At 45.3% G+C, this 15,000-nt stretch overlaps 1 protein-coding gene across 1 annotated transcript in view; it reads right to left on the bottom strand.

Moving 5' to 3' along the window:
* LOC134468803 (connector enhancer of kinase suppressor of ras 3-like) overlaps positions 1 to 15,000 on the bottom strand; it is a 72,372-nt gene that overhangs the window by 51,947 nt on the left and 5,425 nt on the right. Inside the window, exon 2 of the mRNA XM_063222677.1 lies at positions 3,565 to 3,728. Coding sequence (XP_063078747.1) covers positions 3,565 to 3,728 — 164 coding nt within the window. The remainder of the gene's footprint in view (positions 1 to 3,564; positions 3,729 to 15,000) is intronic.

Below are 15,000 nucleotides of genomic sequence, written 5' to 3' on the forward strand. Positions count from 1 at the left end.
CTCTTTTCCTTTTTCTTTTGATTCTCCTTATTCTCTCTCTCTCTTTCTCTTTCTCTCTCTCTCTCTCTCTCTCTCTCTCTCTCTCTCTCTCTCTCTCTCTCTCTCTCTCTCTCTCTCTCTCTCTCTCTCTCTCTCTCTCTTCCAGCCCTCTCTCTCTAGGCTGATTACATGGTAATTTTCAGAGATCTCTGATAAACTCAATGTCACGTACACTCCATGAAAGTCAACAAAGTCCCGGTAGAGATACAAATAATAAACAGAGAGAGAGAGAGAGAGACAGAATGTGAACGTGCACGTGTGCAAGCGTGATGTTCAAACAAGGATAGCATCAGCAGTTATGCAACTTCCAAGTGGAAAACAAACTCATCATTATGATAACAAGGGTGTATCAAAACTTGACTATTGTCAACACAAACATAAAAAGTCCTGCAGTTCTGTTTTGTACTAAAACATGTGTGCTTTCGATAACTACGTATTTCACTTCAAGAGGTTGTGCTAATTATGATTGGCTGCTTACACCAGGAATAGATACTGGATGTGGCGTGACTTTTACTTTTAGAGAGGCTACACCCTGGCTGCGATCCTGCATGGTGAGTTTGAACATAGGCCGAATCCCGCAGATCACACACACACACAGACACACAGACACACAGACACACAGACACACACACACACACATGCTAGGAGGACCATTTTGTTCCACTAATGACCTTCACTAATTTAACTTTAGCTGACCTTGTACACAAGTGCATCGTTTCAATCTTGCCTGGAGTGTACTGGTACAAAGTTGGAAATGAGGCCTTTTGTCAGGCTCACTAGAGTCAGCTGGTGTGGTTATCCCAAGCAGGGTTGTTATCAGATGACGATTTGGAGCGCTGGAAATTGAACACATTGTGTGTGTGTGTGTGTGTGTGTGTGTGTGTGTGTGTGTGTGTGTGTGTGTGTGTGTGTGTGTGTGTGTGTGTGTGTGTGTGTGTGTGTGTGTGTGTGTGTGTGTGTGTAAGAGTGTGTGTGTGTGTAAGAGTGAATGAGTCTGCCCTGAAAACACAGTGATGGGGCCCAAGCTGAGAGAGCAAAGAGAGGACAGCAAAGTTCAAACTCCTCTACAGGCCCGAAAGGCACCCAACAAATAAGGAAAAAAAAACAACACAAAACAAATTGGGCCAAAAGGACTCTCGGACTGTGCATTTATTAACTGACCTACATTTACAGTCACCTTTGGCCATTTTCAGAACAAATTACAGTAGAGTATATGCTCAATTCTCAAATTTCACCACATATCTGAAGTTATCAGAGTGAGTTACTGAGGTTAATTTAATTTAATGCCACCATGTTTCTTTCACTACTGAAACTTCAAACACACATACAGGTACATTCGCGCACACGCGCCCACAGACACACAGACAGACAGACAGACACACACACACACACACACACACACACACACACACACACACACACACACACACACACACACACACACACACACACACACACACACACACACACACACACACACACACACACACACACACACACACACACACACACTGTGGTGTCAATATTTGACTGATACCGGTGAGCCGATACTACAGGTCAAGTCAACAGTGGAATGCTTTCATTTTTGTCTTTGAGGACTTATCATGTCAATGTTTTTATTTCAAACAGCAGTGAGAGGGACTATGGGGTAGGGGTGTAAATCACAGCCTCCATGGCGATACGATTCAATATCGATAATACAGTATATCACGTAAGTGAGCACACCCCTCACAGTATATATGAGTATATCTTTTCATAGGAAAGCATTAAAGAAATTTCACTTTGACACAATGATTAGTGACCTTTAAAAACGTATTTAAACGCTTAAATTTCTTGTTCACTCCGAAAAAAACAAAATACAGCCATTAATGTCTGAACATGTACCCACAAAAGTGAGTACACCCCAGATTGAAATCCGGTAGAGAAGGAGCCGTGTTGGCTCAAATCGTTTCGAAATGAAAAGGGATTAAAAGGGAGGGCATTGGAGTGTGTTTCAACCTTTCTTTGCATAGAACTTTAACATTTTGTGTGTGCACCTGGCTTAAATAGATTGGTGTGAGATTTGAATGCAATCCTATGGGCAATATCATGATCTGCTTCAGTAGTCACAGTGCATGTTGACATGCATGTTTCTTTTAGGTGTATTTCAGATTGCCAATGTTGACAGCATTCATGCATCCCCAAACCACGTCAGTCCCACTACCATGCTTGGCTATTGAGAGGATACACTTTTTTTGTAAAACTCACTTGTTTACCACCACACATGCTTGACACCATCTAAAGTAAATGTGTTCATCTTGGTCTCTTCAGATCACACAATATGGTTCCAGTGATCCATATCCTTGGTCTGTTCATCTATCTTGATCACATCTAATTATTCAGTACGTAATGGCAGGGGTTGCTGGTCCAATTCCACTTCCTTCAGACTAGGCTGAAGTATCCATGGACGAGGCACTAACCCCTGACCTGACTAGCGGCGGCCCTTGTTACTGAAACAAACTGCAGGCTGCCATTGTTGCTGAAACCCCTGTTGCATATCACTTATTTTTCCCCTGTCCCCGCAACCTTCAAATTTGGACTTAGTCACATCTTTGAAAATCCTGCGGTCCGTTTTTTTGGTTTGAGAGCAGGGTGAAGCCGAAGGTCTTCCATATCCTTGTGTGAGCACACAAAGTTGAGCGGAAATGGGTCTGGCCAGAGTCAGGCAAAGGCAAACTAACCCCCGCCTATCCTGCTTACATTTTGTGTAATGAACCATTGAAGCTCACAAGCTGTTCTACCAATTGTAGTCAGACCAATCACAATGTTTTTTGTTAAATTATGTAATATGAATGTAATGCATTTTCCATTTACAATACATTTATCAGTCACTAAGGCACAATGGTGCATGGGATGCATTTACAATTTGGCCCAATATAACAGGCATTTATCATTTTTAATGTACATGTAAAGTATGTCTCATGTGCTGTACATATTTCTCACTCACAACATCAAATGTAACATATGATGTAATGCATGTAGTATATGTAATGTATTTCCATCTCACCAAGGCACAGTTACACCTTTAAACCAAATGTACATAGGCCTACATGTATGTGTACCACACCCCAAGATCATAACCTGGATTTTGCTTGTTCGTGGAAATGTAATTGATTTTCAGCAAAATTAACACTTTTATGAGTGGGATGTGTTTCAGTCACCTTCTTATGAATCAGTGATATGCATTTATGGGGAAAATGGATTCATTAGTTACAATCTAGTTCCACACATTCCAAACGACTTCGTTTTACCTGTTCTATTCAGCCAGGTGATTGGCTGGTTGAATGATCACCTGGCTGAATTGGACAGGTACAAAAAGATAATTTGCAACTGTGGCACTGGATTGTAACTAGTAAATCCGTTTTTGCCCATCACTGGTGATACAGTATGTAAGGCAAGGCAAGGCAAGGCAAGGCACTTTTATTTCTATAGTGCCTTTCATACAGAAAGTAATTCATGTGTATATGTAATGGATTTGCGACTCACTAAGGCACAGAGCAGGTCCACGGCCTCCAGGAAGAGCTCCTGGTGGCCGATGCGCGTCACCCCCAGCTCCTCCAGCTCCTGGTGGGACACCCTCAGCAGCTGCTCCCCGTCCACCTTTTCACGCTCAAAGCCCTCCACATACTGCTGCAGACTCTCGTCTAACCCTGGGGGATGGAGAGAGAGAGAGAGAGAGAGAGAGAGAGAGAGAGAGAGAGAGAGAGAGAGAGAGAGAGAGAGAGAGCGAGAGCGAGAGCGAGAGCGAGAGAGAGAGAGAGAGAGAGAGAGAGAAAGAGAGAAAGAGAGAGAGAGAGATTGTCAAAACTTGTTGTGAGCATGATACTGGGTTAGTTTTGGTCAAACATTGGTCGATAGTGGTGGTAAGCAAGACAGAGAAGCCGGTGAGGGAGAAGAAAGGGAGTGAAGAGGGAAGAGATGAGGGAATGATAGTGAAGGGAAGAGGTAACGACTGACTGACTACCTGACTGACTAGACATAGAGACACAGACACAGAGAAAGAGTGAGGAAGAAGGGGACGAGTGAAGGAGAAGAACACAGAGAAACACAGAGTACTGAAAAATAGTGGAGAGAGAGAGAGAGAGAGTGAGAGAGAGAGAGAGAGAGAGAGAGAGAGAGAGAGAGAGAGAGAGAAAGAGAGAAGCTAGGTGGAGTTTGACAAAGAGTTTCTGTCAGGGAGAGAGCAAGCTTGGGGATGGGAGCGTGTGGGTTTTTGAGTTCCTCTCACACTAAGCAAGTGTTGGTGTAAACATAGGCTCTGAGTCAACACGGCTTATTTGCTTTGGCCAGGAAAAGCCCGAATCCAACAGGCATTTCTCAAGATAGTAGCGTAGTCGCAACTCCTGCAGCAGCAGTGGCTACCTAGGTATGTGGTAGAAGAAAAAGACTGAACAGGATTACATTACATTACATTTAGCTGACACTCTTATCCAGGGTTATTTAGAAGTACAGGACAAGGACAATCCCACAGCAATGTTAGATATTTTACTCCCAAGTTTTACTCCCTTTGGAAGTAGGGTGGGGTAGAAATATTTGATTGGTTGATATCGATTTTTAACAATCTGATATACATACTGTACATACTGTAGTATTTTGGAGCCTTTGTCTGCTACTTCAGAGACTCTGTAATGTTGTAGTAATGGTGTTAGGATGTAGTTGAGTTTTTTTTTTCTGCAAGGTGAGTGTAGATCACCTGCAATTCAATCTGCACCAAAGAGCAACGCCTATCTTAGCAAAAGACGGTCAAATACATGCTTTACCATTCATATGATTCATCGGTGCCAATGAAATGTTCCATTTTTCAAATAATTGTCCCTACTACTTCAGAGTATAAGCAGAGAGCTTGACAGTGGAAGGCGTCGATAAGGCAAAAAGTTGCAGTGTGCTGTCATGGGCCACTGCTTGACTGGGAGAGGGAATCTTCCGGGCAGTGGGATGGGCTGAGGAGCTCTCCAGCCAATGGCAGGCGGGCACAGAGGATCCGAGTCAACACAATCACTGTTTGCTTTGGCCTGGAAAATGTCAGAGCTGGCAGCCTTTTCTCAGGACAGCAGCACTATATTGGGGCACCACAGAATATGGAGGGACGAGTGTGTGTGTGTGTGTGTGTGTGTGTGTGTGTGTGTGTGTGTGTGTGTGTGTGTGTGTGTGTGTGTGTGTGTGTGTGTGTGTGTGTGTGTGTGTGTGTGTGTGTGTGTGTGTGTGTGTGTGTGTGTGTGTGTGTGTGTGTGTGTGTGTCAGAGACAGAGAGACGCCTGATACTAGATGTGTGTATGACAATTTGACTGTGAATGTACTGCATGTATGAGCACTGCATGGGAAAGAAAGCGAGGGTGTGTAGGTGTATGCAAGTGTGTGTGCTTGTACAGTATGTGCGGGTACATGGGCAACTCAAGAACTGTGTTTGTATCATCTGATCAAAACACACAGCTATAATCCATTAGACTCCAGAAAGAACAACAGAGAGCTCTGACCGATGGGTGGTCACTTGCTTCGAATTCCAAAATTCCTCCAATGAAGAAAGAATGCTGTGTGACAAATATGTCCTCCTCAGCCTGGGAAAGTGCATATTAGCCCAGTCAATCTTGAGGCCATGTCAAGTCTGAGACCACTTGCGGCTTTCTTAAACAATTGGCCGCGATTACAGACAGGAGGATCTGAGGGGACAGAGCAACTGGTGGTGGCGACAACAAGCGTTTCTTTTTTTCTTTTCTTTTCTTTTTTTGTGCAAGCCGTGAAATAAAGAAAGATAAAAAAGCTGGGAAGGGCTGGGAAAGAAAACAACTGGCTGCTGCCATCACACCAGGCAGCGCTCAGGTCCTGTGTTTATATGGCCAGCGAGGTGACAGATGGCCCACTCGTTTAACAGGGGTGTGTGTGTGTGTGTGTGTGTGTGTGTGTGTGTGTGTGTGTGTGTGTGTGTGTGTGTGTGTGTGTGTGTGTGTGTGTGTGTGTGTGTGTGTGTGTGTGTGTGTGTGTGTGGCAGCCTGTGTTGGGCAGGTAATATGAGAGAGAGAGAGAGAGAGAGAGAGAGAGAGAGAGAGAGAGAGAGAGAGAGAGAGAGAGAGAGAGAGAGAGAGAGAGCGAGAGCGAGAGCGAGAGCGAGAGAGAGAGAGAGAGAGAGATGCTGCAGTACAGCCTGTTGTTGAGGTAAATCACCAGTGTACCACTGACCGCTGCTGCTGCTGTGTTTCTGTGCTTGATCGGTTTCAAAAGACAACAAACAAAAGCTAACTAACTAGCCAACTGTTGTTCCTGCTGTCTGATATGTTTTCCAGTCAATCCCCCCAACCCTCTTAGAGTAATGACACAAAAGCTCCACTACCACAGATACGTTAACACCCAAACGAAATGGCCATCATTTTCCTCAGAAATTACAAGTTGCGGGTGAAGCTAAAAGCCCAAGCGTGAAAAAAAACACACACACAAACAACCCACCCTCTTTCCCTGTCAGTACCCAGTGCCACACAGAAAACACAGCTTGTAGAGAGGGGAAAAAACTATGCTGCTAACATGTTTGTGGTAGGGGGATGGGACGTTGGTAGTACATGGTGTTCCAGGGACAACAACAGTGTGAAAAGATGACTTTGAGGGGGGTAAGAGGGCACGACCACTAAAAAAAAATCAAAGGCTCCCGGCAGAAATGAGCTCTGGGAGGTCAGAGGTTAACTGTGGCCCCGTCAAGGACCTTCTTCTTCTCCGTACGTGACACCAACAGCTGCCACCAATGCCCCCTCTCTGCTGCAAACCAAGCAGCTCCACCAAGGCTATAGGCAGGAGATACCATCAGTAAACGTTGTCACGATAACAGTTGCTGTTATGTCTGAAAGTGTAATGGACATAGTTTGTCCATCGGCAAGACGCTAATAAAACAATACACTCAATGCATGCAAGCTTCTTCTATGCATGCTGTGGTACATCTAATGCTGTTTGTGCAGCTGCTGCGAAATTACGTGTAATCAACAGGTTGTTAACTGTGCATGTGTGTGTTCAAAAATGTGCACACTCAGTGACTCTGGTCATGACTGACGTCCGCATTTGTCCAGCCATTATGGCACAAGCGTGAGGCTGTGAAGGGGGTCATGCATGGCTAACTAGCGTACTGGGCTCCGGTTTCTGTCACTCGAGCTGGGTGGCCGAACCCATCTCCGTCTCCTTCTCCATCTCCATCGCCACCACAGTGCACTGGAGCTGTCACAGCACTGGCTAATAGGCATGAGAAGAAAACGACAACACCTAAACCTGCTGCCCCTCATGAACTCACAAGAGGCATAGAACCAGACATAGTGTAAGTAGTCATAAAGTAAGTCTACATTCACTCAAAGTTGACTTCTTTGTCTAAAGGCACCAGTGCAGGACAGGTCATAAAAGGTTTTAAAATTGCAGTGCTCCCCAGTTCCCATAGTAATACTGTACAAAAAAAACTGCTTAAAAACAACAATACAAACCTACTGTATCATAGTCCAATAATTTGTCAGAACTGTCTAATTGAGGCCCTTCTGTGGCCTAATGGTAGGGCACTAGCTTACTAGGCTGGCGACCCGGGTTCGATTCCGGCCTGGATCATTTGCCAGTCCTTCCCCGTCCCGCTATCCCCACGCATTTCCTGTCCTTCTGTCACTATCCTGTCTCAAATAAAGCACAAAAAAATCTTTAAAAAAAGAACGGTCTAATTGCGTGTGACAAAAAACAAGACCTACAGTAAATCCTGGTTCCCTTGAGAACGTAGGTAGCCCCTGAACCACATATTTTTGTGGTCCAGTCTAATGCTTTGAGTGTGTGCGACTGCTCCCGTGGCACTTTGGCACCAACTCACATTTGGACCGAACTTCAAAGTGCAGGAAAGAGTTGTGAAGCAAAAAAAAAAAAAAAAAAACCTCTCAAGGCATCTAATCGCATCTCATCGCTTTAGTTCTCATCTCCTTGGGACAGTCGTAAGGGGAAAGAGAAACAGTCACCGCAGATAACGAACAACAGAGGGGATGAGGCTGGTCATACAGTATGCACACACACACGCACGCACGCACGCACGCACGCACGCACGCACGCACGCGCACACACACACACACACACACACACACACACACACACACACACACACACACACACACACACACACACACAAACGCTAACCAAGCTGCAAAACACACCTGTCCACACCCATTAAATATTTACACACACAGTTCCCCGGAAGACAAGACAGCACACTATCAATTTCATCTATTAAAAAAGGCAGCTGTATTGGTGTGAGGTACAGCTTCCTCCTTTTCAAAAACGATATGCCAGGGCTATGTGTATGACCTTTGCAGCAGCTGACAATAGGTGATATGTGAGAAATTACTGTACAATACAGTACAGTACACGAGAGAGAATGAACTTGAAGTAACACCACACATTATTGCTACCTCCTCCAATAAGGTTATGTTTTCACCTGTGTTGGTTAGTTTGTTTTTAAAGGGACACTGTGTGAGATTTTTAGATGTTTATATCCAGAATTCATGCTACCCATTCACTAATGCTACCTTTTTCATGAATACTTACCACCACCATCAAATTCTAAGTATTCATTGTGACTGGGAAAATTGCACTTTTCATATATGAAAAGGGGGATCTTCTCCATGGTCCGCCATTTTGAATTTCCAGAAAAAGCCATTTTTAGCTGCAAAAATTACTTTACTTGGGCCATACTAGAAAATATTAGTATATTACTTAGTAAACTTTCATGAAAAGATCAAATTTGGCAATACGCTGCCCAGTTTCAATGAGCAGCATAGTTGCAGTACCTTTTTTGACCATTTCCTGCACAGTGTCCCTTTAACAGCTGAGCTGAAAGAGTTCAAGTTTTTATTAAACGATTGGTATCAAATCAGAATCTGGCTAAATTAGAACTGTTTCGGTAATAGTCCATAGGGCAGCTCAGGGTCCCATGTACAAAGCTTGCTTACTCACAAAAAAAAAGAAAACAAATACGCCACAACGTTTGGATATACAAAAACTGACTTGCTGTGGAAAAAAGTGAACTGAATTTCACATTAAATTGAAGGTGCAAGGAGAATGTCTGTGAAAACGTATTTGTGCATAGATTGAAATATCTGGGGTTTTTGTGTGTGTGTGTGTGTGTGTGTGTGTGTGTGTGTGTGTGTGTGTGTGTGTGTGTGTGTGTGTGTGTGTGTGTGTGTGTGTGTGTGTGTGTGTGTGTGTGCGTGTGTGCGTGTGTGTGTGTATGAATCTTTTAAGATTTTCACATACACAAAAAAAACAAGGAAATCCATGCAAGTCTTGGTACAAGAGGGACCAAGTCCTTTGGACTTGCAGCACAGCTCACTCAAGCAGCAGGACCACAATCACTTAACTCCCCCTGGGTGCCTACTCATTACTGAGCTAGGGAGGCCCCCGGACATCAGGTTTCACATGTAGCTACAAGGTGCAAATCCTTTAGAAAGCTCTTAACCGCTCAGAGTCCAAGGGTCTAGCAGAATCCCCCCAGCCAGTAGGCCTAAATGCTAAGGCCCCTCACATGAGAGCTGCATTAGTGGGGCGGAGACGCAGCTTCAAGACGGTATTGTTGCAAATTGTGTGTATGGGGGGGGGTTGTTGTTTCTCCATCCATCTCCGACTCTTGTATGCGTCTTTTTATTCGGTCTTTCTCCAAACATTTCTTTCACTCCATGACATGACAATGATTCGCCACCTCTCCTTTTCTCTTTCTTTTTCTTCACTCGCTATCTCTCTCTTTCTTTCTCTCCCTCCCTCTCTCTCTTTTACTTCCTCTCTATTATTCCCCTTATCGCTCTTAGACACTAAAGTCTCTTTCTCCTCCTCATTGCCTTGCTTTCTCCCGCTTCTGTGTCACAGTCTTGGCCTTGGGCCCTGTGGACCAGTGGCCTAACAGAGAGGGAGTCACAGCACACAAAAGGCCAGTGGCACAGGGCCTGCCTTTGGGTTCAACACAGAAGACAAACCTTTAGAGAGAAACCAGCGAGGACACAACCTCCTTTTATTCCCCTTTTCTCCACGCCACTTTCAATGAAGCCTCTACACAGTAAATTCTGCAGTGCTCATTTAACACTTAGAGAGTTGATTTGACATCATTTGGACTTAAATGAACTCTCTACGTGTTGAATTAACACCGCAACATTTACTGTGTACCAAGTCTCCTCCAATGGGTGAGACTTAATTCTCAACTGTCTGGCAGCAGTGAAAGCACTGTCTCACTTCTCTTCTTTATCCTTTTTCTTTCTCTTCTCTCTCTTTCCTTTGTCTTTATACGGCCTTTATTGGCGGACAAGAATTACAGTACTGTCTTAAAAAGGCTCGAATGAACATTGCCTACTAATTGTAGGTCAAAAAGGATGCTTTTACAAATGCATGAACTGAATATAATGTTTAAAAACACACCAATAACCTCCGGGGTGTTTTGGTTTCCAGGACCATAAATAGTTCAAACAGATGAGATACGCATGACGTTCTGAAATTGATAATACCAGCCTGCACTTCCAGATGTAAACTTTACGACAGGCTATTCTTTCTCTTTGTCTCTCACCCGTTCTCTCGCTGGCCAAGGAAAGATTAATAATAAAAATGCCGAAGAGTTTCGGTACAGTTCAGTGAACTGTGGGAATTACCCACAAGTCCCCAGGTCTCCGTCCCCACGCCTCCTACCACTGTAGCCCTGCCCAAACGCAGGTTAATCATTGGTCAGACGGATGAAAACAAACACAAATCCAGAATATCCTCACGCTTAATCCCCACACAAATAAACATACACATCCTCACTGATGTAGTGGCTATGGGGGCCACCCATGCACCAACCATGGGCCTCTTCCGTGTCTGGGCTGTATGGATTGGACTGATCTAAATTGGGTCCTCCCTCCAGCCTGTGAAAGCCCTCTTTTTGGAAGATCAATGATGTCATGTCAGCTGGTATTTCCCATCTTCCCAAAACTGTGAAAAACTTTAATACCCAGAGGAAGTAAAGTACAACATAGAGAGACTATAATACAGACTGACTGAACCGAAACAACACCTGATGATGGCCAGGCTTCCCAAAACTGCAGAAAGGCTAGCTTATAGTACAAGGACAAAGCACATATAGTCTTCTACAACAAGGGAATACAAGAATATCACAAGAATATCATTGGTCCTTCATTTCATCACGGATCAATAAAGAAACTCTACTCGACTCTATTCGTCTGATACAATTTAGGCCACAGCTCAAAATGCCCGAGGATGACAATGCGACTACATGATATTAAATTGCATGCTGGACTTGGTGTTGATGTTTGCAACAAGCTGAACACACAAAGCTGAATTTCTCCAGTTCAGCTCCTCTGACTAATTGGATCGCTAACTCATGCGAACATCGGCCTGCGGGTTTAATCGAAGGTCAGTGCACTAAACCCCACAGCAGAGATATTACACTTACAGCGTGTGCTGCAGACTGTTTTCCAGTTCATTTGACTTGATGCGAGTTGTAATTAGGCAATTAGGGAATTACGCAGCACATCATTTTGCAGCAGAATAAACAATGACAGACAACTGTGCTTTGTAGCAGACATGAAATCTACTGACCTGTGCCACCAGCCAGAGATCTCACAGAGAGAGAGAGAGAGAGAGAGAGAGAGAGAGAGAGAGAGAGAGAGAGAGAGAGAGATAAAGACAGAGACAGAGACAGAGAGACAGAGAGAGACTATGATCAGTTAATGCCGTAAACAGACATCTGACGGTACAGCAGACGCATAAGAGCAGTTGTGGAACACTGAGGAGTGTGTTTGTGTGTGTGTGTGTGTGTGTGTGTGTGTGTGTGTGTGTGTGTGTGTGTGTGTGTGTGTGTGTGTGTGTGTGTGGATGCATATGTCTTTGTGTGAGTCTCTGTTTGTGTTCCTGTGTGTGTGTGTGTGTGTGTGTGTGTGTGTGTGTGTGTGTGTGTGTGTGTGTGTGTGTGTGTGTGTGTGTGTGTGTGTGTGTGTGTGTGTATGCGTGTGTGTGTTTAGGTGTGTACTTGCCTGTGAATATGTGTTTATGTGCGTACGCGCAGCTGTGTCTACTTGCCTGTGCATACGGGAGTGTGTGAGTGTGTGTGTGTGTGTGTGTGTGTGTGTGTGTGTGTGTGTGTGTGCGCACATGTGTGCATGTTTGCATGTGTGTGTATTGCCTTCATAAGAAACAGAGAGGGCTGACGCCATAGTCATGCACACCCAGCCCGGCCCGGCAGCCCCACACCACCACCACCACAGGCAGACAGCTAGAGTGCAGAGCAAACAGGGTCGAGAGAGCTTTAAGTTCAGCACTGCCCCCCCCCCCCCCCCCCCCCCCCCCCCCACCCCAACCATCATCAGTCAAATAGGCACGTGCCCTAACCGTCCAGCCCACATGAACTGAGTGGAGTTTGGCCCTCGCCACCAGCATTCCAGAGCAGTGGGTGGGAGGGGGGCCACGGGGGTGTGGTGGAGGGGTGTAGGGAGGTGGAAATGGAGGCTGGGTGCAGAGCGCAGGGTGCAGGGGGGAGGGTGGGCGGTGTGTGGAGGGTCAACAAAGGGAATGTTTACTCCACCCTGTCGAACACAAACCAAACCACAGGCATCAGGGGATGGTCGCAGGCAGCGAGGGAAGGAGGAGAGGAAGAGGAAGGGTCGATTGAAAGGCATTCGAGGCATTTTTGTTTCCCAGCCTTTCTTTCTCTCACACTCCTATGGGCCCTCACATCACTCTTACAATGCACAGGTCTGGCCAGGCTCGCCAAAGAGGAACAGAGAGAGAGTTAATGTGTGTGTGAGTTTGAGTGAAAGACAGAGAGAGAGAGAGAGAGAGAGAGAGAGACAGAGAGAGACAGAGAGAGACAGAGGCAGAGAGATAGAGAGAGAGAGACAGAGAGTGAGACACAGAGAGAGAGAGAGAGAGAAACGTGCATTATCTCACAGGAACAGCTTTGTGTGGAGAAAGAGGATTTCCTCAACCAAAAATGAACAATTCTTTCAGCTGGAATTTCAAAACAAAGCTTCTTCACAATCAGCTACCGCACTGTTTTCACTCGCTGAGCACGCCTACGTGTGTGTGTGTGTGTGTGTGTGTGTGTGTGTGTGTGTGTGTGTGTGTGTGTGTGTGTGTGTGTGTGTGTGTGTGTGTGTGTGTGTGTGTGTGTGTGTGTGTGTGTGTCTGTGTGTCTGTGTGTCTGTGTGTGTGTTCTGGGATAAATCCAGAGGTGACATAACATCTTCCTCTTCTCCCCAGGAAACAGTGGCCAACTGTCCAATGTCATAACCGACTCCTGACGCCAAGAAAACTTCATTCATGTTGAATTATGGAATGAGCATACAGCACAAAGAGTACAGTACACATCATATACAGTGTGGATCTAATTGATTAGTCATGCACAGCAAACTTCAAAAGCAGCTATAAGCTCTAGGCGATTCTGTACAAGAAGGGAGAAACAAGGTGGGTCTAGGAACATTCACAGGAAGTTATTTGATTACTAACTGGGATTACATTATTAAGCCTGCATAACATTGTTATATTACATAACGGTATGGCTTGCACAGTGGGTGCACCTGATTGCCTCACGGCAAGAAATCATACTTCTGACACGCATTTGTAGGGAAAGGAATGAGAATAGCCAAGCTCAGATTTGATCAAAGTCTTCAGCATACCAAACTAGGGCTCTGACCGTTTTAGCGGTGAACCAGGCCAATTGCCGTAACAGTCAGCGCACACTCACAACAAGTGATGGTCACACTATAACAAGCTAATCAAATAGATGCCCTTGATCATCCTTGCAGGGCCCATCCGTGGCTCTAGCGCAGTGTTTCTCAAACTTGTTCAGACCAAGGACCACTTTGTCCCCCGCAAAAATTTTCAGGGACCACCAATCAACTGAACTGACTAGTGCTAATTTGACATTGCTCATTTTGGTGCAGATCACTTGCTTTTTATTCACATTACAAGCCTGTCTTATTGAGTTGAAAATATGAAAATGTTACAAATATAGCCCAGAGCTAGCTTGTCTTGGAAAAGTAGAAATCCTGTTGAGGACCACCTGAGCTCTGTCGAGGACCACCAGTGGTCCCCGGACCACACTTTGAGAATCACTGCTCTAGCGGTAGGGCACTGGGCTGCTACGCCGGCGACCCGGGTTTGATTCCAGCAGGGGTCCTTTGCCGATCCTTCCCCGTCTCCCTCTCCCCAGTCGTTTCCTGTACTACTCTTCGCTGCACTGTCCTAAATAAAGGCCAAAATGCCGCCCAAAAATAACATAATCCTTGTGGAAATGTTTAATGTTTTATCATGAGGCCTTCATGAAGCCTATAGGTGTTTTTTAGCACTTGGTCTGATGCAACATTAACAGGCAAGTAGCCAAACTTGCTTTTTTGGAACACCCCAACTGCACTATTTCCTCAGCATGTGCAGCGTGTTCCGTTTGTCCCACCCTCCTCCACCCAGCCCTTGGGACCTTCTCAACATTAATTCTGGCTCCAGATCCTCCAATGGCAGCCATATAGCATGTCATTTCCCAACAGCCCCGGTGACAGAAATCAAGCGCTGCAGGGGGATTTCTGGTCTCTCAAACCGCCACCACAACGTACGTAGGCACTACTGCCGATGGCAACCTCACAGCTTTGTTTACCCCGCTGTTGCAACGTGCATGCAAAACAAAAACACACACGCAAACAGGCACGCACACACACGCAAGCACGCATGCACACACACACACACACACACACACACACACACACACACACACACACACACACACACACACACACACACACACACACACACACACACACACACACACACACACACACTACCTCAGTAACCTCACAATAACCTCACTGCACAAAACAAAACAGCTGCGTGCCAAGCCTATATAGCCACCTGAATTGAAAAAAGAAATCTTCCAAAACATTGCACTGCTCATAATGACGA

Source organism: Engraulis encrasicolus, chromosome 18 (assembly GCF_034702125.1).
Source record: "Engraulis encrasicolus isolate BLACKSEA-1 chromosome 18, IST_EnEncr_1.0, whole genome shotgun sequence".
Taxonomy (NCBI): Eukaryota; Metazoa; Chordata; class Actinopteri; order Clupeiformes; family Engraulidae; genus Engraulis; species Engraulis encrasicolus.